At 41.6% G+C, this 24,813-nt stretch overlaps 1 protein-coding gene across 2 annotated transcripts; it reads right to left on the minus strand.

The window, feature by feature from the left end:
* Positions 1–1,853: 1,853 nt before the first annotated feature.
* LOC114767410 (NEDD4-like E3 ubiquitin-protein ligase WWP1) lies at positions 1,854–23,858 on the minus strand. 2 transcript variants are annotated; one of them, XR_003742934.1, is made up of 26 exons: positions 23,713–23,858; positions 15,724–15,783; positions 14,836–14,925; positions 14,490–14,628; positions 13,651–13,775; positions 13,438–13,572; positions 13,283–13,346; positions 11,290–11,435; positions 10,896–11,130; positions 10,698–10,793; positions 9,896–10,070; positions 9,722–9,776; positions 9,560–9,644; positions 9,322–9,450; positions 9,174–9,246; positions 9,012–9,083; positions 8,702–8,790; positions 7,342–7,501; positions 6,386–6,519; positions 6,125–6,265; positions 5,912–6,032; positions 5,321–5,425; positions 3,837–3,933; positions 3,368–3,440; positions 2,381–3,279; positions 1,854–2,255 (listed from the first exon to the last, which is right to left on the minus strand). XR_003742934.1 is itself a non-coding variant. In XM_028959182.1 (25 exons), the coding sequence occupies exons 3-25, from the start codon at positions 14,903–14,905 to the stop codon at positions 3,180–3,182; spliced, it is 2,619 nt and encodes an 872-aa protein (XP_028815015.1). In that variant the 5' UTR covers positions 14,906–14,925; positions 15,724–15,783; positions 23,713–23,858; the 3' UTR covers positions 1,854–3,179. The 2 variants fall into 2 exon arrangements, 1 of the variants encoding a protein (XP_028815015.1); XM_028959182.1 differs by having other exon boundaries at positions 1,854–3,279.
* Positions 23,859–24,813: the final 955 nt, after the last annotated feature.

Genomic DNA, 24,813 nt, shown 5'->3' on the forward strand with positions numbered 1-24,813 from the left:
GTCATGTCACCGTTGCTGAAGAAGGTGAGGTGAATGATACGCTGAGGTCAACATGGTCCCCAGGGTTTGCTTTGGTAGAGGAGGTGCAACAGTCTGGGCAGGAATCACCAGTCAGCGCAAAACAGATTTGGTTATTGTACATGACTCAGTCACTGCATGTTCTTACCTCAGAGACGTCATAGAACCCATCATCACCCCCCAATTCCACCAGCACACCCCCAACTTTGTTCATGGATGTGTCAATTACATGGGATTGTAGTACTGTGTTGTTGGCTGTTGATGTGTTTTGGTTTTACTGACTGGTGCTCATTAATTGTTCCGGGATTAATTGAACCCGAATAATTACTGGCTATGTTCCTACTAGGGACTGACTTTCAATTACTCTGATGGACTGATTGATGAAGACTGGGTACTGGTTGTGGGTAGGTCTGTAGCTCTTATAAATATGACCTTAAGTCATAGGGGTGTTCGAGGAGAGCGGTGACGAGGACCGGGACCCGGATCTTTTTCTTATTAAATAGGTATTTTTATATAGGTATGTGTTTATTGACTGTTCAGGATTGTTGTGTGTATGGGGGTTAAAATAACCAGCCTGGTTCATTTAATATACTGATCTTATTACCCACCCAACCAATAGAGTGAATTTGGGGGTGCTTTTACTTCCGGTTTGTAACGCGTGTTTGGTGTGATTTTCCTATTTTGACATGGGTTTGTACATGTGCTCTGAACTGTACATGTGCTTTGAACATGTGCTCACTATTCGCTGTGTGTGTATCAGGGAGGGTGGCTTCAAATCGGCAGTATTGGTGATGTGTAACAGCTCCGGGCAGTGTTTTATTCTGATACGCCCCCAACATGTTTTATCTGGTTGACCTAAATAACAAATAAAAGTGTTACTCTTTTAAATTGTACTTTGCGTGTTGCCTGTGTCTGAGGTGGACAAAGTTGGAGCATAAAGCAACCTCACGGTCACGACAGATGCTCCACCACATCGTGGCTGAATTGTCACAGCCATCAATGTCCCCTGACATGAACCCCATAGAGCACATAGGACCAGTTGAAGCAGAGACTGAATGATCGTACCCCACCCCCACGTGACCTGGCAGAACCGCGTGTAGCACTTGTGGAAGAGTGGAGCGCATTGCCTCAGAACATCAGGCTAGTGAGGAGCATGAGACATGCTGTCAAGCGGTCATTGCGGCAAAAGGTGGAAACACCCGCTACTGACATTGTCAATTTTTGTTATATGGGGATATCCCTGTTATTGTCAAATTTTGGGGTAATAAATATTAAACTAATGAAAATTGTTTTTTTGTTTTTTTCATACATTGTTAGTAATATGAAAGGAAATTCAGATCAAATAGGAAAAGCACTCATGTAAATAACAATATCCTTAACGTATTGGGAACAGTGTACATTAATATAGTGCCTTTCAGCTTGGGGTTCAACTACATGTGAAACTCCACCATGCACACACACTTTTCACACTTGTGAACGCTGCAGATAATAGGGTTACGGCTTTATTTTGAAACGTTGCACACCATCAAAAGCACAGTGAGTGGAAGAGCGGCTTTATTACTCTTTATTACTCTGCTTCAAACTCTGCCCCCACCACGTTCAAAGCAGGATTCCAACTCACCAACTTGGAGGTGTGAGGCAACGTCCCTAACCACCTATTGGATGACCTATTGACTCTAGGTCAAGGTCAAAAATAGTATAATAAAGCCAAAATCACCTCACTAAACTGAATCTGAGAAAAATTTCACACAATATTTAGCTTATTAATCTAAATGTATGACCAAATTGTTGTTTATGTTTAACACACATAAAAAGGAAAAAGGCCAGGCAGGGTGTAAAGGTGGTCAGATACATTTATTAAATACATTTCCTCCACAGGTGGAAACCCAGTAACAGTAAAATGGCCATCGGGGGTCCGGTGAGTCCTGAGCAGGGGGGCCGACTCACACCTCCGATCAGTCAGTCTATTAAAACAGGCAAAGCTGATTAAAAATGAGCATTTTACACTCCGCCAGTGCAGTCTGTACAGGGCCTATCTACAGCTGATATGTTATTTTCACGTAATCTCTGATATGGAAGCCCAAGTCGTCCGTCTGCTGTTATTTACAGATGATTCAGTCTCCGGTCGCCTCCCACAATGCACCAGGCCATGCACAGAAGGTGATGGGGTCTGGTGGGCGCCAGAGGTAGTGTGTGGTAGAAATTCACATTTCCGAAAGGAAACCAGGTTACAGAATCTAAAGGGGAAAAAAAACACAAGAAAAAAAAACAAAAAACAGGCGGAGCATCGCATCGCAGGCACAACACTGATTTAGAATAGTGTTATAGTGCCTCACTGAGGATGTAGCCTGAAGTCCCTCACCTTTTTGGCAAACCTTTTGCAGTCAGGGACCCCAAAGAAAAGTAGAAAAAGAAATTTCAGATGACCACCTTATGTTTAAATATGCATCTGGGGGTTCCTAAGAAGATGACATTCTTCAAGTCACGGCCCTTGATGTTCAAGCTCAGCCTCCCATTATCCATAATTCAGGTGTGAAGCCTCTGCGGCCAATCAGAATCAACGATGAATGAGTCACCTGGGAGGAAGGGGAGGGTCCAGAAGAACTGTGCTGCTGGGTGTGTTTCCACTCCAGTATAGACCACCAAGTCACCTGCACTACACACCTCTGTGCTGAGATGAGATGTTTGGTTGAGAATCACCCACACAACAAGTATTAATATCAAGCCCTGTAAGGCCACAGCTGAGCTACCCTGCTGCGCCAGTCCGTTCATCCTTCAGTCTCCATTCGGCCCCCTCTACCCACCATCTCTCTCCCAGCTGGTCACATCAGGACAGGTGACGCGTCCTGAGCCACGGGGGTCCTGCCCAAGTTGTGGGTTGGGGTCTGTTCGCATGGCAGAGTTCAAACTCCAAACGCACAAAAGCTCTATAAAACTAGAGCCAAGCGCTAGGCACACACACACATTCATTCCTTCATTCAGGCTTTTTTCTGAAGCGGCTCAGGAGGAAGAGTCTGCGGCGGGCCGGCGGGACCGCTGGCCGAGGCTGCGAGTTAAGATTTGGTTTTAAATGACAGAATAGCTTATGTACAGTCGGGGCGAGGGAGTCTGTGCATTGTTCCTTTGGGTTCGTTTGGCTGGGCGGCAGCGAGCAGGTGGGGTCACTCCTGGCCGAAGCCCTCAGTCTCCTCGATGGCGAACAGCAGCTTCTCCTTCAGCTGCTCGTAGCTCTTGTATGGTGGCAGGTCCAGCCGGTTGAAGCTGCATAAACACACAGACAAGCATGCTCATGCGACAGCTCTATGACAAGCAACAAAAGTAGGGTTGTCATGAAAAACGGAACACTGACCACGTGTGACTGCGGGGCAACCAGGTGTCCTTCCCCACCTTCTCAATACAGAACTTCTGTGGGCCGTTACTGCCTGCAGATAGACACTACTTTGTGTTATGGAACTCTTTTTCTCAACAAGGAAAGGTTTGAGAACCAATTGTGTAGACTTAACCCTCCTATTTCATCGTGCATTATTCTAATTATTATAATTACATTATTATTCAGAGGCTGATTTGTAAGTTGCTTAGCATTAATCTAACATTACTCTAATGAAAAAAAAAAAAAATTTAATATGATCATTAATTTACACAGAATGTGTTGCATTTCACAAGTTCATTGAGAAATGGTTGAAAAAAAGTATTGCTGATTTTCACTTGAAAAATATGGTTAGCCAAAAGAAATGTGTAGTTTCGTATCAGAATAACTGTACGGAATATTGATTCATTAAAAATTAGGCTTTTGCCAAACAGATGTCACAATATCTTACCCATGAGCTCAGAGAAGCCTCCTAGTGGCAACCTGCAGGTCCCAGTCACAAACTGCAGCAGTCGTAGCCTCACCTCATTATCCACTTCCCTCACAAACTGTCCAGACAGACAGACACACACACACACACACAAATACATTGCACACTCTTATACATTAATACATGACCACTAAATTCACATTGATCCACATCCTAATATTTCCCTATTTGGTATAATGAGGTATTGCTGAAGCTTTAGACGCATATAAATAAGCCACTGGATTTCTAATTTATACATACATCTGAAAGCATGCAATACTTTCCATGACCTCAAGATGGGGACATAAATGGTTGAAGAAAAAAATTCTATAATATTTGCACTTCTACTTATCTTAATATTTAATATCTGTCATTATGAATAAAAAAAATGATGGCTTTGCAGACATTTGAAACAGTTACCTCTCCCAAATTCTCACTAATTTCAATGAATTCAAAGCAATTTATTATCATAACCCAGACATTCAAAACTCAGCTTATATATGTTATAATCAGGCTCAATTAAAATTTTCATACAATGCAGCACAGTTTAACATTTAGTACTGGCTATCGTATGTTAAACTTAACAGCACTCGTGTAGCTTTTAGACGAGTGACGTTGTCCCGTGCATCTCACCCTCTTGGTAATTTTAGATGCATAGTTTAATATTGCATAGACATTATTTTATTGAATTGTGGCACAGTTTTGACACCCATTATACATTGAAATATTTGGTGTAATAGTTTTTATAGAGTCTTAACAGAAGTTTTAACAAGTGAGACTAGATTTCTGTGTCCTGTGCATCGCATGGCAAGTTTTCAAACTGTTTGTATGGCTTTTGTCGTCACTTTTGTCACCCTTGTTCATAGTTCTGACACTAGGTATGGGGATAAAGTAACTTTTCAAAATGTCCCGTGTATCACATAGAGAATCATCCAAATACACTTACCAGCACGAACTCACTAAGGCCTAGACCACATGAGTTTCTAAAAACGGAGCCACAGAGAGAGTCCCAAACACTGTTTTAACCCCTCTCCAAACATGTAGATGCTACAACTCTCTGCTCTAGTCCACTCTCCATGTCTAGTTCTCCTCTGTAGTGAGTAAAACATGTTGATTTTCCAGCCTTGTCTTTTCATTAGAAATGTGCACCATAGAGAGGATTTCTTGCAGCTGCTGCAGCACAATCAGGAACGTGTTATCTGACAGAGTTATAGGTCAGGCTGGAGGTTGGTTTATTGCATCAGCGCTTTCACAAAAAAATGCTGCTTCGCCGACCACACGGATACACTGAAAAGAGAAATTCTATCTAGAACCCGTTTTAGAAAATAAACGTTCTTGGTCGCTGTCTCCTTGTGGACGCAAGGCCAGATTGAATAAAAATGTGGACAGGGCCTTAGGCAAACAGCAAGGGCCACAGAAGACTCATACAGTCCAGACACACATACGTTAAAAAGAGACGTTTTTACCTGCCAGAACCACATTATCTGTTTGCTGTTCCGTGTGTAATGCCGATACACTGTGTTCCTCTGCCAGTCCTGTAGGTCCACCTCCTGCATTCCACACAGCATCACCTAGCATATAAACACATGCACAGATTTAAGTCACATCAACTCTACTCCAGCTTTCAGTCAGTATGTAGGTTTATAGAGCAAGAAGCCCAGTATCCATAACCAAAAATTATATTTTCAAAAGTGTGACATGAATTCTTATCTGAATCCCATATCTGAAACGTGTCTTTAGGAGGATTCAGTGGGATTGTGCATCTACCATGGAGTGGTAGTAGCCTAGTTCGTAACACACTCGCCTATGAACCAGAAGACCAAAGTCCCAGGTTCAAACCCAACTTGCTACTATAATGTCCCTGAGCATGACACACTCTGCCGTAAATGTAATGCAAATGTTAAAACCCTTCCATGTAAGAACTGTTTTTTTCTTTAAAAACATTAGGGGTCATAACATTGAACCCTGAGGTACCCCACTCTGGACACCAGTACTCTATATTAGGTTTTTAAACATATTGACAGATTTTTATTAATGATCAAACAGAAAAAAGGCACCTCAAGTTCCTTCTCATCGAAGTACTGCAGCCACTGTAAAGGGACCACCTCATTGAAGCCGTCCAGAAATGCTTTGGTTTGTCCCTCCACACCACGAGAGAACCGCCACTCCGCCATCAACCTGCAAAATGTACCCCTCATTTTATAGCATTTATATCAGCAACCACTAACAATAAGGCATACACCAGGCCAAAAGCCCATGTGTGTCCTGACCCGATGTACTCTTCCTTGTTCTCCTCAGTCACAAGGACATTCGTTCCATCAGGCTTCAGGTCATGTGATGTAATTTTCCCCAGGATTTCCATATCCACAGAGAAATACATCTCCAGGCCACATTCCTCTATATTATTATCCCTGAGAGAAAAAGGAGGACAAAAATGTTCTCATTTGAATAATCTTTCATTGACCAACCTTTTTTGCCACTGTTGTGCAGTGTCAGGTTTGTAATGCGTGTGTGTGTGTGTGTGTGTGTACCTGATCCAAATGAGCGAGTTATAAAACTCAGGGTCGATGGACTCCAGGTCTTTGAGAAGTAGCTTCTTGTTTAGCATGCGCTTATAGAAGGGCAACGAGAATCCTGTGTCAATGAACTTCCCATGGAACAATGCCTACAGAAAGAGTGTTGGGGGAGGGGAGAAATGTCTTCATATGACAACCTCTGAAAATAAATGAATTAGAAAGACCCTACACTAAAACTAGGACAGGCACTAAAGATTAAAGATACAGATCTGCAAATGGACAATGAGCTCATTGAACTAATTATGCTAGTAATCCATAATGGATGTTCTGAAAACACTCTCAAAATATCTTATAATAATAATATTTATAGGGGTTCGCTGCACCACTTAGCGATGGCATTTCGTGGGGAGTCATGCTGACTTGTGTTTGCCCATTAGGCTGCTTGACTGTAGCACTTTCCCATTTGAATCTGTTCATGTCTGTAAAAACCAGAGTATACTTGCATTCAGTCTGTCGTGGAGCTGGGCAATAGTGGCGATAATGAAAAAAATCATCACGATTTACTTTCTGATATCACTAAATTGTTTCTGATTGATTTTCTTCTGATATCGCCAGATTGAAGCCAAAGACACCAGGAATAATAAGCAGTTTATTAACATATAAAATCATTACTTTTGCAGGCCTCGTCAGCTCCGTTTTCAGGCATTTTTCTCTTTGCTAGCTTTACACCGTGAACCTCGTACTAAATGCGTTGCTTCTGTATTCCAGATATTTTACTCAACTTGTGAGCCTCATGAAATTGTTAACAAAATGCGGTGGAGTCCTGGAACTCCCGGCAGCCGCGTGTCAAATTTCTGCTATTTTTTACAATATTTACAATTCCGCTGCTCTTCCTGAAAATGAATTGCTGTCCGCACCCCTAATAAGAGTTTAGTAACTGTGTGTCAGTGTGTGTGATTCTGCACACTTGCCATCGCTATGAAGCGTCCAATGAAACAGAAATACGACAGGTGGTCAGGGTTGATTGTGGAGGCGGGGTTTATCTGAAGGCAGTAGTTACTTTTCCCAGCATACTCGAATAAGCAGTACATGGGGTTCAGCACCTCGTGGGACAGGAGAAAGAACCACTCCCTGCGCACAAAAGCAAATTCGAATAAGCACAATTCCAACCGCTGTCAAACTCTTGACCACACATACATACATAGACTAAAAAACACATGCAATATGCATATAGGATAGTTCTCTACATGATGCATGGGACATTTTGAAAACACAAGTTACTTTATCCCCATAAGTACTGTCATAACTATGAACGAGGTACTTGTCGTGCCTTACTACTGGGTACTTCAATATAAAATTCTGACAAAAGCCATACAAACAGTTTGAAAACTTGCCATGTGATGCACGGGACACAGAAAACTAGTCTCAATGGTTAAAATGAACTTCCACAATACAATTCTGTAAACTCTATAAACATTCAGACAAAATTATTACATCAAATATTTCAGTGTATAATGGGTGTCAAAACTGTGCAACACTTTAAGAAAATAATGTTTATGCAAAACCAACATAAGCAACTAAAATTACCAAGATGGTGTGATGCATGGGAAGTGATGCACGGCACAACAATGTCACTCGTCTAAAAGCTACAACCTGTGGTGCATTGTATGAATATTTAAATTATGCCTGATGTACTATTCTATATAATATTTATAAACTGAACTTTGAATGTCTGGGTTATGATTTGAATTTGCTTTGAATTTAATTGAAATTTGTGAAAATTTTGTGAGGTAAAAGTGTTTCAAATGTTTCAAAACCTTCAAGTTTTTAAATACATTAAAATGAAAGGATGTTATACATTATCTGAGTACCCCTCTTAAATATTAGGAAGGGTAAAAGTGCAAATATTACAGAATTTCTTTTATATATATATATACACACACACACACACACACCTATATATCTCCTCTCTACAAGTGTACACTTACATATATTCTATGTATACATACATATTTTAATACACTCATCCACAGTAATTTCCAGATTATTTATTTGTATAGTTTATACTCTCTGCATAGTCTTTATGGTATTTATTTTTTGTACTGTCAACTTTCTGCCATGACAATTTGACTTTCCCACTTGTGGGACTAATAAAGGATAATTTTATCTTATCTCTTAATCCTTCCCATTAAAATTCGAGGTACAGCAGCACTTCACACCAAATGTTTACAGCGTAAAACTCCCTATGACATTATTGCAAGGTTAGTGGGTAAGCATGCCTTTCTGAATGTGCTCACATGCACAAAACTAAAATAAAATGTGATGTACGACCTGGCTAGGCCACCGTAGTCCAGCCCCTCCTCCCCTCTGAAGATCACATATAGCCTCCGTCTCAAGTCGTACGGCTTCAAAGCCATGATCTGAAACACACAGACAAACAAAATGTAAACACAGAAAAATCGGTGCATTCATTGTGGATTGTGGATTCATTGTGAGTCAAGGTGGACGACGGCTGAGGTCTTCAGGGTCTCTGGAAGAACTGTTCCTTGTTTTTAGATTTTATATGAGCAGCAAATGTCCCCATAATAGCAAACGCACTCGAGTCGTGTGGGAAATAAATAAACATCCTTATTGCTCTTGCCTGTTGGAAGGAGTCTTCAAACAGCGTCTGTCTGGATACCGTGATCTTCACATGGCTGGGGAGCGCATTCGACTGCAGGGAGAACAGTGTGTGTGAGCACTTCAGCAGCAAGGAGTGTGAAAAGAAAGCCAGAATGTTTGAGAAAGAGATAAAGCCACTCACCTGGCACAGGTATCTGAAGTGTGCTAACTTCCATCTAAAACTCCTCTCATAGGCAATCTGAGGACCTTTAGTGCTGCAGAACACACAGGTTAGAACACACACACACACACACACACACACACACAAACAGAGACAAACTGTAACTCACACAGACGACTTTCCAGTGCGTGGGTCACTGAAGGTGGTGGTCCGGGTGTTGTGGTCTACAAAGTAGCGGACCCCCTCACGAGTGTACCGGATCTCCCAACCCTCAGGCAGGGGGTCTTCATTCTGCAGCCTGCGGGATTAGCAATCAGATTAATCAGTAATTAGTGACCATATAACTATTAAAAAAATCCACAGAATCTGTTGGGATGATACTGGAGTTTCCATGCAAGCAGACTCACCCTTGTGTGCGTGGGTCCTCCCACTGGGTGGTCTTAGTGTTGTGATTGACGAAGTACACACGATCGTTGGAGTCTACTCTCCGCTCTGCATCAACATAGAGAATTTATTCACAAATGCCATCTTTATGAAGACATGGACAGTCAAGCGTCTACTATCATTACCCCAGCCTGGAGGAAGTGGTCCAAGTGGGTCATTCTCCATCGACATCATGGAGGCCTGAAGAGTAAGTTTATATATGTGAATGAGTGTGTGTGTGTGTGTGTGTGTGTGTGTATATATATATATATATATATGAATGAGAGAGACAGTTTTATTTTTATGTGACTGGTGGTTACCGAATAGAGGTATCTCTGGTTGAACTGGTGCATAGCTCCCTGCAGCTGGCTGCGCTGAGACTGCCACTGCTCAAAGTTGCGTACAGACTCCATGGTGGGCCGCTGCCAGGTGGTGGTGCGCGTGTTGTGATCCACGTAGTAGATCCGGCCCCGGTCATCCACGCGCCTCTCCCAGCTAAAACACACAGAAATTACAAAAACTCAAATTAATCTAGTGTGAACTGCACCATGACCCAGGATTAACAAACTTTTATAAAACGATATAAATGCTGATGTGATGATAACTATAACAAAACATATCATAATGATATAACATATTGTTAATGAATAAAAAAAATGAGATGTGCTTTAAAAATGAAAAACTATTCTAAAATGTCTCTTAATTTTCGTTACGTGTTATTATGCAGTATTTTGGTTTCCAGCATCTCCCAATCGTTTACACAGGTGATGTCACAGCCTCATTATTCCGATTTCAGAATGCTTGTCATGGGTTTTTTGTTTAAGCGACCTTACTTCACAATGAAGTGGAAAAGAAAACCGAATGTGTTAAAAAATGCGGCCACTGGAATGGATGTAGAGTATTCTTGAGTCTAAATGGTAACAGTAATATAATATTAAGATAAAATTTAGTTTTTGTCTGTTTTACTAGGTACTTGTAATAAAAGTAAAATGCTCAACAGTTCAGTCGGCTGAAATACGACTAGGCTAAAATGAGTCTGGACGTGACTAAGACTAATAAAAACTAAAATGACAGTTTGACGAAAAAAATAAAAATAAGACAGGCTGCAAAAAACAACTATACCCAGGAGGCAGGGGCTGTGGTCTCTCCCACGTGGTAGTTCTGGTGTTGTGGTCGACGTAGTACGTTCTCCCATGCTGATCCTTCCGCTGCTCCCACCTGCACCAACGAACCGGCAGTCACTCAGGAGACACTTGACCATGAAGCATGCAGCTCCCAAACAACCAACTGATGCTGCTGTGTATATATCTGCCATTGTACCCTGGAGGCAGGGGGTCAGTCGTGCCCATGTTGGGTACTGCCTGTCTGGGTTTGGTTCCGTCTGAGGAAGCCCCTCCCCCCGCTGCAGTGGGCTGAGGAGCAGTGGTGGACGAGGAGGAGGAAAGGGCCGAATCAGGCTGCGATGCACATGCTCCCGCATGTTCTTCATCGCTTTGACCTGTAGGTGGCAGATGTTCCTCTGCAGAACACTCGGCAGAGGCGTCCTCTCCATTCACTGGAAAGGTGAGAGTCAGAGACAGAAATGTATTGATCAGATATTGATGGGGGAAAAAAAAAAAAAGTCAGAGTGCAAAACACCACTAAAAGAAAGCAAAGACAGTGTCTCTGCACCAGGAATCCCAGTTTAACTGTAGTCTAGAAGGGCCACTCTCACCAGTCCTACTGGCCGCATCGCTGTGTGTCAGCACTGTGTTGGGCGTGGCTTGGTGCGAGGGGGAGGAGTCTGTCTCTCCATTGACGTTTGGTGCAGAACTGGAGTCACTGCAGGCAAAGCTATCCATGCTGTTGGAGCCACATTCACTGGAAACAGACACAAGAAATCAAATATAAACCAAGCCCCACACTAATGAGCAATTAATGCAGAGCCACGCATGATTCAAGATTCTCTTTTTGGCCATTACAAATGAACAAATTAATAGATACTAAGGAATCTTCAGAATCACAACTTTTACACGCTGCATAAATGGCAGCAATAATAATGATAAGTAATCTTTTTGAAGGTGCCTTGTGCCTTACCATATTGTGATAAAGTTAATTATTTCCTGTAATGTACTGATAAACATTAGACTTTCATATGTTTCATTACACACAACTGAAGGTAGTTCAAGCCTTTTATAGTTTCAATATTGATGATTTTGCCATACTGCTCATGAAAACCCAACGTACCTATCTCAAAATATTAGCATATTTAATCAGACCAATAAAAAAAAAAAAGGGGGTTTTAATAAAAAAAAAAAGTCAACCTTCAAATAATCATGTTCAGTTATGCACTCAATACTTGGTCGGGAATCCTTTTGCAGAAATGACTACTTCAATGCGGCGTGGCATGGAGGCAATCAGCCTGTGGCACTGCTGAGGTGTTATGGAGTCCCAGGATGCTTCGATAGCGGCCTTAAGCTCATCCAGAGTGTTGGGTCTTGCGTCTCTCAACTTTCTCTTCACAATATCCCACAGATTCTCTATGGGGTTCAGGTCAGGAGAGTTGGCAGGCCAATTGAGCACAGTAATACCATGGTCAGTAAACCATTTACCAGTGGTTTTGGCACTGTGAGCAGGTGCCAGGTCGTGCTGAAAAATGAAATCTTCATCTCCATAAAGCTTTTCAGCAGATGGAAGCATGAAGTGCTCCAAAATCTCCTGATAGCTAGCTGCATTGACCCTGCCCTTGATAAAACACAGTGGACCATCACTAGCAGCTGACATGGCACCCCAGACCATCACTGGCTGTGGGTCCTTGACACTGGACTTCAGGCATTTTGGCATTTCCCTCTGCCCAGTCTTCCTCCAGACTCTGGCACCTTGATTTCCAAATGACATGCAAACTTTGCTTTCATCCGAAAAAAGTACTTTGGACCACTGAACAACAGTCCAGTGCTGCTTCTCTGTAGCCCAGGTAACGCGCTTCTGCCGCGGTTTCTGGTTCAAAAGTGGCTTGACCTGGGGAATGCGGCACCTGTAGCCCATTTCCTGCACACGCCTGTGCACGGTGGCTCTGGATGTTTCTACTCCAGACTCAGTCCACTGCTTCCGCAGGTCCCCCAAGGTCTGGAATCGGTCCTTCTCCACAATCTTCCTCAGGGTCCGGTCACCACTTCTCGTTGTGCATCGTTTTCTGCCACACTTTTTCCTTCCCACAGACTTCCCACTGAGGTGCCTTGATACAGCACTCTGGGAACAGCCTATTCGTTCAGAAATTCCTTTCTGTGTCTTACCCTCTTGCTTCAGGGTGTCAATGATGGCCTTCTGGACAGCAGTCAGGTCGGCAGTCTTACCCATGAATGTGGTTTTGAGTAATGAACCAGGCTGGGAGGAATCTTATGCAGGTGTTTAGAGTTAATTAGTTGATTCAGATGATTAGGTTAATAGCTCGTTTAGAGAACCTTTTCATGATATGCTAATTTTTTGAGATAGGAACTTTGGGTTTTCATGAGCTGTATGCCAAAATCACCAATATTAAAACAATAAGAGGCTTGAACTACCTTCAGTTGTGTGTAATGAATCTAAAATATATGAAAGTCTAATGTTTATCAGTACATTACAGGAAATAATGAACTTTATCACAATATGATAATTTAAGAAGGACCTGTATATGATCCTGAACTGAATCGAAAAGTTGAGAAGAGCAGGAATGTGGCGCGACGACTCACCTGCTCAGAGCCCTGGCGGAGCCGTCCCCGGGGTTGTCGTGAATAGTGTCCCCATTCTGCACTTCTGTGAGAGTGAGGAACAGTGAGGGGGCGTGTGAATCTGTGGCGGTGCAGGTAAAGTCTAAGGCGTGTAACGTGTGGCTCTGGGGACTCACTGGAAGGGTTTGTGTCATTGCGTAGTAACTCCTGATCCACTGTCAGCCCGTCCAGAATCACTGTCAGCTCTCCTGTGGTGACCAGACCGGCCTTCCCTTCTGCGGTCAACCGCAGGACCTCCCTGACATTCTCCACTGAAACACACGTAAACTGCAAGTTACTCAGGGAAATTGAATCAGACTGTCGCTACAAAAACTTGTGCTGTTTGGTACGTTTGCAGTGGTTCTGTTCCAGGATGCACTTCAGATCCAGACTCGCCCTCCCCAGCAGCACGTCCGCCTTCAGCGTGTGATGACTCCACACCTTGAACTCTAACAGTGCTTGTGGCGTTACATTCCTACAAACACACAAAAATGTGCATGCAAAAAAAACAAAAAAAAAAACAAAAACACTTTAATCCAAAAGTGTCAAAAGTACACACATTCTTCACTAAAGCACAAATACAGATACGTGTTTAAAAAAATCTTTAATAAAATTTGAAGTATTGACTAAACTTTTTTTTTTTTTTTTTTACTCAAGTAAAAAGTACAGGTTCTGAAACGTTATTAAAGGTCCCCTATTAAGAAAATGTCACTTTGTGAGATTGTACATTAATATGAGTTCCCATAGCCTGTCCTGCAGTGGCTAGAAATGGCGATAGGTATAAAGAGTGCTTTGGTCATTCTGCTTCACCGTTCAGAGAGCTCAGATGGTCGGGTCTGGAATTTGTTCCCTTATGATGTCATAAGGGGACATCATAAAAAAGCAGTTTCTCATGCTTTTTCCACCCAGAGAATTTCCCACCCTTCCCCTAAAACCTTCTCTCCACGACCATCATGGCTTCCAAACGTGCAAAGGTAATTGGATATAAAAATTTGCACTTTTTTTTTTTTTTATACTTCCTTTTTTCTCAGCCTAATCACATGAACACCATGGTTAATCACTACGGTAGTGCAGGAAAGCGTGAACTTTGAGTGCCACTCCCCCAGTTCTACAAACTCATTCAAGACGGTGAAAATAGGCCCCACCACACCGAGAGACTGAAATCACATGCAGGATGAGAGTTTCTTACAACATCAGCCGCTCATCCCACTTTGGGCTCTGGGAGCTGTGTGACTTGGTCGTCCGATGGGACTCCCCATCTCCCGTCAACTCCACATAGATGGCCGTCCCAAACCAGTTCTTCTTCCGCTTCAGTTTGGCACAGGAGACTGCAGGAGACATAGACACATGGCATCACATCCTCACCGAGTCATGAGTTGTAAGTCATGAGTCTGAATCGATGGTCTGATATTGCACATCTTTAGTCCTGGGGGTGTTTATCCCTGCATGGACCAAATCTCTGAATAATGGGTGTTTGTCCCAGATGAGTAATTATCTATGCAGGCCATCGTTAATAAAAAGCTGAAGATTTGTACCGATGGCATGCAGCTGGCACGCTCCGCGGTGGTTGTTGCTGCAGTCAGTGCCACCTGATGCAGTGGCCATGTCATACACCCGGGTTAAGCCTAAAAAACACACACACACACACTTTAAACATTCAGCAAAACAGGGAACTATGATTTCCATGATGCAGAAAACTGTGAGTGATTGTGTATAAAAACGCGTAATTGTGTATAATTCGCTGTCAGCGCCGAATCCAATATCCAAACTATTTTTTGAATTGGAAGAACAACTATTTTGTAATAACATATGTGACCACAACCAATAACTATAAATCAATTAAAAACAATAAATCTCAGAAACAGAATAAAGAAGCTAACTAGCACGAGCCAGTCATGCAACAAATCAGCTGATTCAAATTGTGGTTTTATTATCATGGTTCCAGTTCATTATGCAAGTGGGCACAACTTTTTTTTTTTGTATTCCAGGTCTCCCCAATGTTTATTTGATACGTTTTTTTATGTTGAGGTCAAATATGAAGCACTTTTATCTTATAAATGAAAGAATGTGTAGTATTGTAAAGCAATTCTTTGCATGAAATACACATACTATTTACATGTAATGCAAACAGTAAATGCCCAAGAACTTTGTTGTACAGTGATTAAACATGATTTGTCATATTGCAGGTTATTTTTTAATCACACACTCCATAATCACAGTTTTTGTAGGTGAATAAATCATGGAAAACATGGAAAAAAACAGCATTTAGAGAAAAATAAAACTGATTTCATGTGATACATTCGGCTCATTGCAAAAACTCCAGTTAAATTCGGCTCCACTGCTACATTTACTGGGGCTGCTACAATTCTAAAGATAATGTGTGTTACCATTTTGTGTATGTGTGTGTTTGAATAGATACTCACGTTGGTGTGTGTGAAGTCCAGGGACTCAGCCCACTGTCAGCCCATCTCCCATGGTTACTACTAAAACACACAGCAGGAAGTGGTATAATGTGTTATAATCACATATTTGGTTCCCTGTAAGAAGTCAGAAGCACAGAATGGGCCTCTGGTCCACAAACTCCAAATACAAGCCAAGCCCTCCATGGTCTCCTTGGATGGAAAATGGTAGAAGATCTCCAAAGACAAACCAAAGGGTGGGGGGGAAAGGGATGCAAGCCCTCAACTCACAATTCCATATGATTGGCAATATATTTAAATAGACAAATCTGAAGTTTTTCCATTTAGTCAAAATTACAATTTAAGATCACATTTTATAACAAACCCTCTTCAAGTAAATCCAGTAAGTGCTGCATGTGTATCTGGATGGACATTGGGCTTCAGCGAAAGAAGGCTTCAACCAGCCTGATACAACCCAGTAGTCCCAGCGTGATGTTGGGAACTATAAAGAAGACCTTCCTCTTTAGAGAATACTTAACCAACTTGTAACTTTCTTATAGTCTGACTTCTGTAAGAAAAACTACAACAGAGCGAATAAAATGATTTGTATTTATAGTTTGTAAAATATTGATACAGCAATATATAGTCATATTTTATATGGCGAACAATACAGGGACATGAAATATTGATATTTTTGTATACAAACTTTGTTATGTTGTTTTGGCTGAATTATTAAAATGTAATGTAAACCACAGATTGTACACAGCATCTTGTATGAGCTCTGTTTTAAATTTTTCCGTAAACTGTACAATATCACAAAATATCATGATATAATCATATTTTGATCCATGTATCATGATATTTATCATATTGTGAGATCCTTGCCAATATCACACCCCTAATAGTTGGGGTCCTAGTGAAGATTACTTCATTAATGGAACATTGTAAATCGCTCTGTAAATATTCACTGTGCAAGTACAACGCTTGACATGCAGCTAGTCCGGATTCCCTCACTGCATCATCCATTTTTCATGTATTGTACATTATGGCTGCAACGTAGGTACTGGATTTGCTTTACAAGGCCAGTTATTTTTCATCTCAAAAGGTTTTAATACTCACAAGTTTATAGTGATTTATTTAGTGCATTTTTACATCCTTAGTGAAACGCATTAACACACACAGAATTAAGCTCCATCAAATATAATCTAATAAGAAGCACCTGTGAAGGGCTTTGTGTGAGCTGATGAAATGTTATAGATCATATGCACTTTTAGTCTTTAAACTTCTGTAAAGTAATTGGACAGTGAACCGGTGATATTAGTTTTGCACAATTCATTAATTGGACACACACACTACATTATAAAACATTCATTATAGTCATTACATTGACTTAATATACATATCCCCTTTCTGGGACTTTTGGAGTAACAAGGCACATTATTTTATACACAATTGAAATCATTTGAGCACTTAAAAATACAACACATTAACTATTATGTACAATACATCTGTAAAGTATTAATAAAATTTGCCAAAACCTCAAGTAAATGTATTTCATGTTGTCATTACAATGAAGGGCATTTCCGAAGCTGAATTTCACAACTCTGCTCCGCAAGGCCAGCGTCAAGCACCACGGCGTTCTAGCAAAAGCACAGGACATTACAGAGAGCAATCAAGAACTTCTTTTAAAATGTCAACACTGATAGGCTGTAAATAATTAATATTACAATATGTATCTCACCTCACCTCCAGCCGCCTGGAACATCGTCCTTCTCTTTGATTAAACTAAGTAAGGGATTGTGTTCAGAGTTAATGAATGAGTGTGTGTGTGTTTATAATCAGAGGACACAGAGGAGAGCGACGGAAGGTGAAAGATAAAGCCTGATCTGCTATAAAAGGAGAGAGAGAGAGAGACTTCATTGTGAGTGTGCTGAGTCAGGGTGTGCATGTGTGTGTCTGTGAGGGAGATCAGCCGGCAGAGTAGATTTCTGCTTATACAGGCTAGTCAGGCTAGTATTTCAGCTTTTTAATGATTAATTGGCCTTTTTCAACACTTTTCAAATTATTGTCAGTAGCACAATGTAATCAAGCGATGGTGCTTTTTTTTCTTTTCTTTAAGAAACAGATTTCCTTTCAGCCCTTCTGAAACATTAAAAAACGCATTATAATGCAGCTCTGCCAAAGAGAAAAAGAGTGTGTGTGTCATACTAATGCACCTGCAATGCTTTCAGGAACAATGTCATATTAATATTAGGGTTGCAACTATCGAATATTTTTGGAATCGAGAATTGTCCATTTTTTTCATCGATTAATCGGATAAATCATACTTTTGCGTTTTTAAACAACTCCATCAATAGTGTGTTATGCAACATGAAAATCCCCTTAAAATGAGAAAGCAATTGGCAAATTATTCACAAAAAAAAAAAAAGTTTTTATTCAAACTGAACACTTTTATTAGATCAAAGCTTAAGACCTTTGGGTTACTGGCTCCAGAATTAAGCCCATTTAATCAATCTTTCTGTGAAACATTCCTGATGTACATGAAAAAAACTATGAAATTCACAAACATAGGTTAGACTATTTGTCCTTAGTTTCATTTTAATAAAGCCCATCTGCTATAGCCCATCTGAGAATAATGACAAAATTAAAAGTATAAAGGTACAAAATAGTAAAAAGAAAATATAAATAAACAATTCAAGTATAACTAATAATCCAACTGCAAAATAGAAATAGAGAGAGAGCGAGAGAGAGAATTTGTCTTAGTGCATGTGTGTGCAATGCATGTGCAAGCCTGCATATCATAAAAATACGATACCATGTAGAAGCTCCAAGCTGGCAAAGTACTTTTATGGTAAGCCAGGTCCATTTTACAGTGTATACACTGCACTACGTTGTCCATGCAGCGTAAAATGGTCTCACACTTTAGACATTTTATGCCTTTTACGCACACCGGTATCTTCTTTCTTCGCCATTGCCATAGAGCTCAAAATAAATCGCGCCTCCTTAAATCTTGCGCTTCCTTTCAAACAGTCCATGTAAAACAATGATTCCGGTGCTGCGCAGCTCCGCACTGCGTAGCTCTGCCGGAGCGATATGATAATAGATGGACTTTGTGACAAATTAAACGAAGCCTCGAGGCAAAGAATTTTCCTCAAACATTTTTTTGTAATCAAATCATTTGAGTTATTCGAATAATCGTTTCAGCCCTAATTAATATAATGCCAACTTCCCAGATCTGTGGGTAATACGTTTCTTCTGTAATATAGCAACAGATTGTCCTTGAAGCTGTCATATGCCGAATTATGGCGGCAAGACTGCTGGGTCACTGCCTCTGCAAAACTGAAGTGCCTGGTCAGAATGGTTTGAAGAACACTACCAGTTCTCCAGATCTGCCATCTGTAGGATGTTCTGGAAAAACAGGTCCGAACAACGAAGGCACCTTCTCACAACTTTTAAGGCATCTGTTAGTGACTGCTCAATACAAGATACCACAAGCAGATACCTTCAAACGCCTAGCGGAGTCCATTCTAGAGGTGTGAACCTTTATTATTTGATTTGATTATGGTTATCAATGCATCCTAGTCTGAACAGACACACTGCGTCAATCTAGATTGAATGCTGGAAAAAAAATGTGTGTGGATTTGTAAACTACTGGTAAGACAGTAATGTTGTGTTGTAGATTTCTGGACACTCAAAGACTGCTAAGATCTTTTCCTCCGTTCCCGCTTTGTGTGTGTGTGTGTGTGTTTGGAAGGGGCAGACTGAACACTCAGCCGCGTCAATTCTATTCGTCGCATGAAAATACCTCATGGCACACAGCGATCAGACTTTGACCAACATTTTCCAATGTTTTCTGTATCAGTGAATCATCTGCACAGGGTTTCTCGCAACGACATCCAGGGCCCGGCTTTTCCTGCCCCACCTGGCCAGGTGTGCGTCTGGTAGAAGTGACCCTTTCAGGTAGCAGATGCCTGAACTGCTTTAACTCTGTGGTAGAGAATAATAACCCCACGGCTTTATGGGCCACATAACTGACTGGATCTGTGGCGTGTTGAGACACACAGATGTTACACAAATTCAACGGATGTCTAGGGGCACAATTCACAGAACGTGTAAAGAAAGCTCATAGTCAAAAAGCAAATATTTTCAGAAAAAGAACAGATTCTACAGATTAATCTGTCAGATCGTGTGCTGTTGTGGTTGTCTTGTTTTGGTTTGTGTTTTTCTTTCTGACACGTGTCCAGATATTTCAGTAAAATTATCCACGCGCACACACACACACAGACACACACAGGGTGGACCTCAGCAACCATGGACCTGTAACACGAAACCCTGAGAAGAGGCCCAGCCCTCCACATGCCAGAAACCTGTACACACAAACAACCCAGTCTCACACACACTCACACACACACACCTGTCTCCCAGACACACATTCTCATCCACACCCAATACACACACAAGCCGCAGACAAAACAAAAACTAGCCTGCAGGTTTACGGTGGCTCCATCCATCATGTTGGAATTTGCCAGCATCACTGAGGCCTACAGGCTTTGGGAAGAGAAGACTGCAGGTCAAATAAAATTTAAATGTTAATTTTGTATTTTAAAACCTGGAAAATTCTCATTTCTAACTCCATGACTTTTCAGGTTTTTAATGGTAACCGAAGTAGAGATTTGTCACCAATAAACAAATACGTACACAGTGAGACAAAATATAATTCTACAGGATAACCAAAAAAAAAAAAAAAGAAAATTCAGGAACGCAACAATACAAAATGAAGTACATGCCATTTTGTGTGGAGGTAGGAAACCGGAGAACCGGAGGAAACCAACGCCATCTTCCTTATGTTGCCTCCCAGGAACAGGACCTCAAACTTCAAAATCCAGAACTTCTCCTTTTTCAACATTATTTCAACTGTGCACATGACCACTGAATCATTTAGTACTTCCCTGGATGAACAGTAGGTCCGTTCAAGTGGTGCCTTATTTTAATGTCAAACTGTGCCCTTCTTTCTTCTTCCATCGTGCATTTTACTATTTTGCTCATTTATAATCCTGAGGAAAAAATGGGAACATTTTCTAAACTATAAATTAAAGATCATATCGCACATTTATAATTATGACATGGATACAGTGGACTTATTTCTACATCAAACCAGTCATGACATTATGCATTAGGTTTTTCCAAAATTATTATGATTATTTTTACAGTTAAAAAAAAAACAAAAAAAAAAAACAGATGAAATGTACATGAATTGGAAGGTTGTACTATACTGTATGTGTACTGTACAGGGAACACATTCCATGTGTGTTTTTATTTATTTTAAAGTTGGAATCACCAGGAGGCAGAAACACACACACACACACACACACACACACACACACACACTCGCAGATGAGGATGGGTATGAGCTCTGAAACAAGGCACGCACAGAGCATCGGGTGCCATGTGGAGCTGCTACTGTCCAACTCTGACGTTGGAATTCTGACTCCAGAATGTCAGGCGGGACTCGCCAACCATTACCTCAAAAGTCAAGACAGGTCTATAGACTAACTTTTTGAAATGGTTGCACTGGTACACCAGCACAAAAGTTAGATGTACGATTTGGGGAAAAAGACATCTTGCAATTATTGAGATCAATATTGCGATATGATAAAGGACACCTGCATGTATATCAATGAAAAGTCGCATACAAATTACTAATAGTGAAATGTTTAATTTCAAAGTGAAACATACAAGCTACTTATAACAACTTGAAATGCCCAGTGCTTTCAAAATACAATATTCTACAAAATTAAATAATCACAAAAAACTCTTTACATTACTGTCGAACGACAAACCCTGGTAAGGCTAAACAACTGTTTTGATTATATTTGACCATTATAAAATCCCGTATTATAGTTTTTACGTTTAACCAAAACGTTGTTTGGAGGCTGACACAGGGATTCATAGCTTTGCTAGCTTAGCTAAGGTTAAGATTTGTAAACTGAGGTGAATTTCTTTAGGAAACCTTCAAAGTTTGAGAAAAGTTAACTAAACAGCTAAGAACAGTCTAAATAGTTAATGCCTATGTTTAGCCAAAACGTTGTTTGGAGGCTGACTTCATCACAGCAATGCATAACTTCGCTAGCTTAGCCTTGCTTAGCTAAGGTTAAGACTTATAAAAAGGGATTTTATAATGGACAAATATATTCAAAACAATGGTCCAGCCTTATCTATGAAATGTAATCCCCCGGGATCTGGTTTGGAGCGTACAGCGGTTTGTACAGCCCCAAGCAGCACAAGAGTGAGGCATTTTTATGCACTTCTCTCCATAGACATGTATATGCTTCACTCCACAGCAGCGCCTATCGCAATATGGCGGCGACGTTGAAGTACGTGTACCCATATGTCTATGCGAGTCACGAATCTGAGGTCTCCATTGAACCGAATCGAACGTCATGTGACCAATCAGGTAACATTCGACTGAAGCTCGCAAACTTAGAGAGAATGAGTGTTGCCGATTCAATCAATGTTCTAATAATTTTAATCGCAGCTTTTGCGTTCATGTTATCGCACAGACTGACATCGCGATTATGATTGCGATTAATCGTGCAGCACTAGTTAGATGCATAAAATTTTTGACTGCATCACATTTAACAACGCAGTTTTGATTAATGTGAAAACGGAAGCTGAGGCAGTGAAACAGGCTAGCTTCTGGCAACTATGAAAGTTTGGATATTGGCCAATCCTGAGTACTGATGATACTAGTATTTACTGAATAAACTCTCTTACTGAGGGATTAAAATAAAAAATGTTGTTTTCTTTGCATGTAGGACAATATATAACTATTATAACTATAAATCTATGTATACACTGTTTGTGTTTTGCTGAACTCCTCCTGTTCTTTAGTATGGTGTTTCTGAAAATATCGCAATTGGTCCCCTAATTATGTATCTGATGTCTCTCCGAAATTCAGCCTTGGTGCAGAATTACAGCCACTTTGATCCAGTGCCACAATGAGATTTCCCAAGACAAGCTGTTTCGGTGTCTGTAGCTTTAAATACTAATGAGGAGGAGAGGGGCACATTTTGCTCATTTTTATATCCGATCACAGAGCAACTGCAATGCTTTGCTTGTTTGGAAGCCATGATGGTCAGTGGAGTTCCTGTTTTAGGGGAGGGGCAAGAAATGTGAGGTAACCTTTCCCCTTATTACATCATATGGGGACAAATTCCAGATCAGACCGTCTGAGCTGCCGCTCTCTATACAGTGAAAAAGAATGGCCAAATGACCACACTTTACACCTATCGGCATTTCTAGCCACTGCAGGACCATAGACAGGCCAGGGGAACACGCATAGGGGACCTTTAACACCAACTCTCATCAACACGAGGAGGGACTTCCTGTCATTGTACTGAAGCCTGAAGGGAGACACATTGCAGTCTGACACTTTGAGCAAAACCGCACACACACGCACTATTCCCAACAGCTGTTTCTCAAGCAAGGAGGTCAAGCGAGGGACGGGGGTGGGGGGGAAGGACAGGAAAGCAAAAACAACGACCGCAGGCAGGACATGGTCCCCTCGCAGTCTGACAAGCAAAGCTGCCGGCTACTCTCCAGCTGCAAGCCCACGTTAACAGGTGCCTGGTGACCACCAGGAGGACCAACTTCACCAACTTCAGACCTGTGACTGTACATCTGTGTCGACGTCTGGTCGTAAACAGCTGGACGGGGACGTGAAGGGGGAGAGAAGCGAGGCCACAGTGGGTCGGAGCTGACTCGGACCGAGGCGAGCGGTAGCCGTCAGCACTGGCACTGCCAGCTGGGCGCTTCTCAGGTGGCGTGGCGTTCAAAGCCGCAGGAGGGGACGGGACGCGGCGAAAACACACAGACCGGGCCGAGAGCGGGTACCAGAGGCCGCCATTTTTACTTGAGTTGAGTTGAACTGCGCGGAGTGACAGAACCGCGAGAAAAGACCGAGCCGCGCTCGACCGCGACTCCGGGCCCAAACACGCCCGGGCGGAAACTCACCGCCACCGCCCGCCGCTCCTAGTCCGAGTTCCGGAGGCCCTCCCGCGGCTCGGCCTGCAGCTGGCGTCCCGACGCGGGCAGAGCTGCTGCGCACTCTGGCGGACCCGTCGCTCCGCAGCGCAGCGCAGACGCACCGTGCGTCTGACGTCACGGCCGTGGCATCATCACGCCAATTTAGGCCACGCCCGGCCGGAGAGCGTTGAAGGCAGCGTTGAAGGCCGCGTTGGAAGTGTTATCAGCGAGGTTGTCCTTGTGGTCTGTACTGCATTTGGTGTTATTTATTATATTTTATGCATAACATTTATACAGAAACAGACAGACCTGAAGTTTGACTGACTGGTTTAAAAAAATCTTGCAAGAAAACGTTAGAACTACTTGAAACATGTATGTACAGGAACTACCATCAGTGCGGGGAATTCTCTCCGAAATATAATGTTGCAAAATAAGATTTTAGAAAAGTTGTGCTTAGAATTTTTTTTACATCCATATCCCCAGCCCAGTTCTCACATTTAAATAATAAGTTATCGTTTTAGTTTTCTTTCGTTTCTTACATGATGTAACAAATACACCTGTCGCAATAGCCTTTACAATGGTGTGTAGCACTTCATATGTAAAGACCCAAAATAATCAAATTACCAAATATCCAAACCTCAGAGAGTATGATGTCATTTTTTCCAATAGTTCCAAGCACAGGTTAATGATAATTCATCTGAATACTAAAGTGCATTCTATACTCTATGCTTCGATAAGTTCATTATTCCAGCGTCATTACTGAGTGAAACTGTCTTTAATATCATTAAATCAAATATTATAATGACTACGGGGATTACAGGGTGGTAGTAGCCTAGTGGGTAACACACTCGCCTATGAACCAGAAGACCCGGGTTCGAATCCCACTTACTGCCATTGTGTCCCTGAGTAAGACACTTAACCTTAAGTTGCTCCAGGGAGACTGTCCCTGTAACTACTGATGGATAAGGGCGTCTGGTAAATGCTGTAAATGTAAATGTACTACGAGCCCTCTGTTTCTGTTTACAGCGACCTCTTGTGGTGGCATTCAGTGATTCTTGTTCCAAATGACGCACAAGTACATTAATTCAA

This window comes from Denticeps clupeoides, chromosome 2 (assembly GCF_900700375.1).
Source record: "Denticeps clupeoides chromosome 2, fDenClu1.1, whole genome shotgun sequence".
Taxonomy (NCBI): domain Eukaryota; kingdom Metazoa; phylum Chordata; class Actinopteri; order Clupeiformes; family Denticipitidae; genus Denticeps; species Denticeps clupeoides.

What these genes read in the sequence shown, in the direction of transcription:
- LOC114767410 (XM_028959182.1), bottom strand. Translation starts at nt 14,905, where the DNA reads ATGGCCACTGCATCAGGTGGCACTGACTGCAGCAACAACCACCGCGGA. An exon ending in GAGGACCCACGCACACAAGG is followed by an intron (nt 9,451 to 9,559) that starts GTGAGTCTGCTT and finishes CTAATCCCGCAG; the next exon opens with GCTGCAGAATGAAGACCCCC. An exon ending in AACAAGGAAGAGTACATCGG is followed by an intron (nt 6,033 to 6,124) that starts GTCAGGACACAC and finishes TACATTTTGCAG; the next exon opens with GTTGATGGCGGAGTGGCGGT.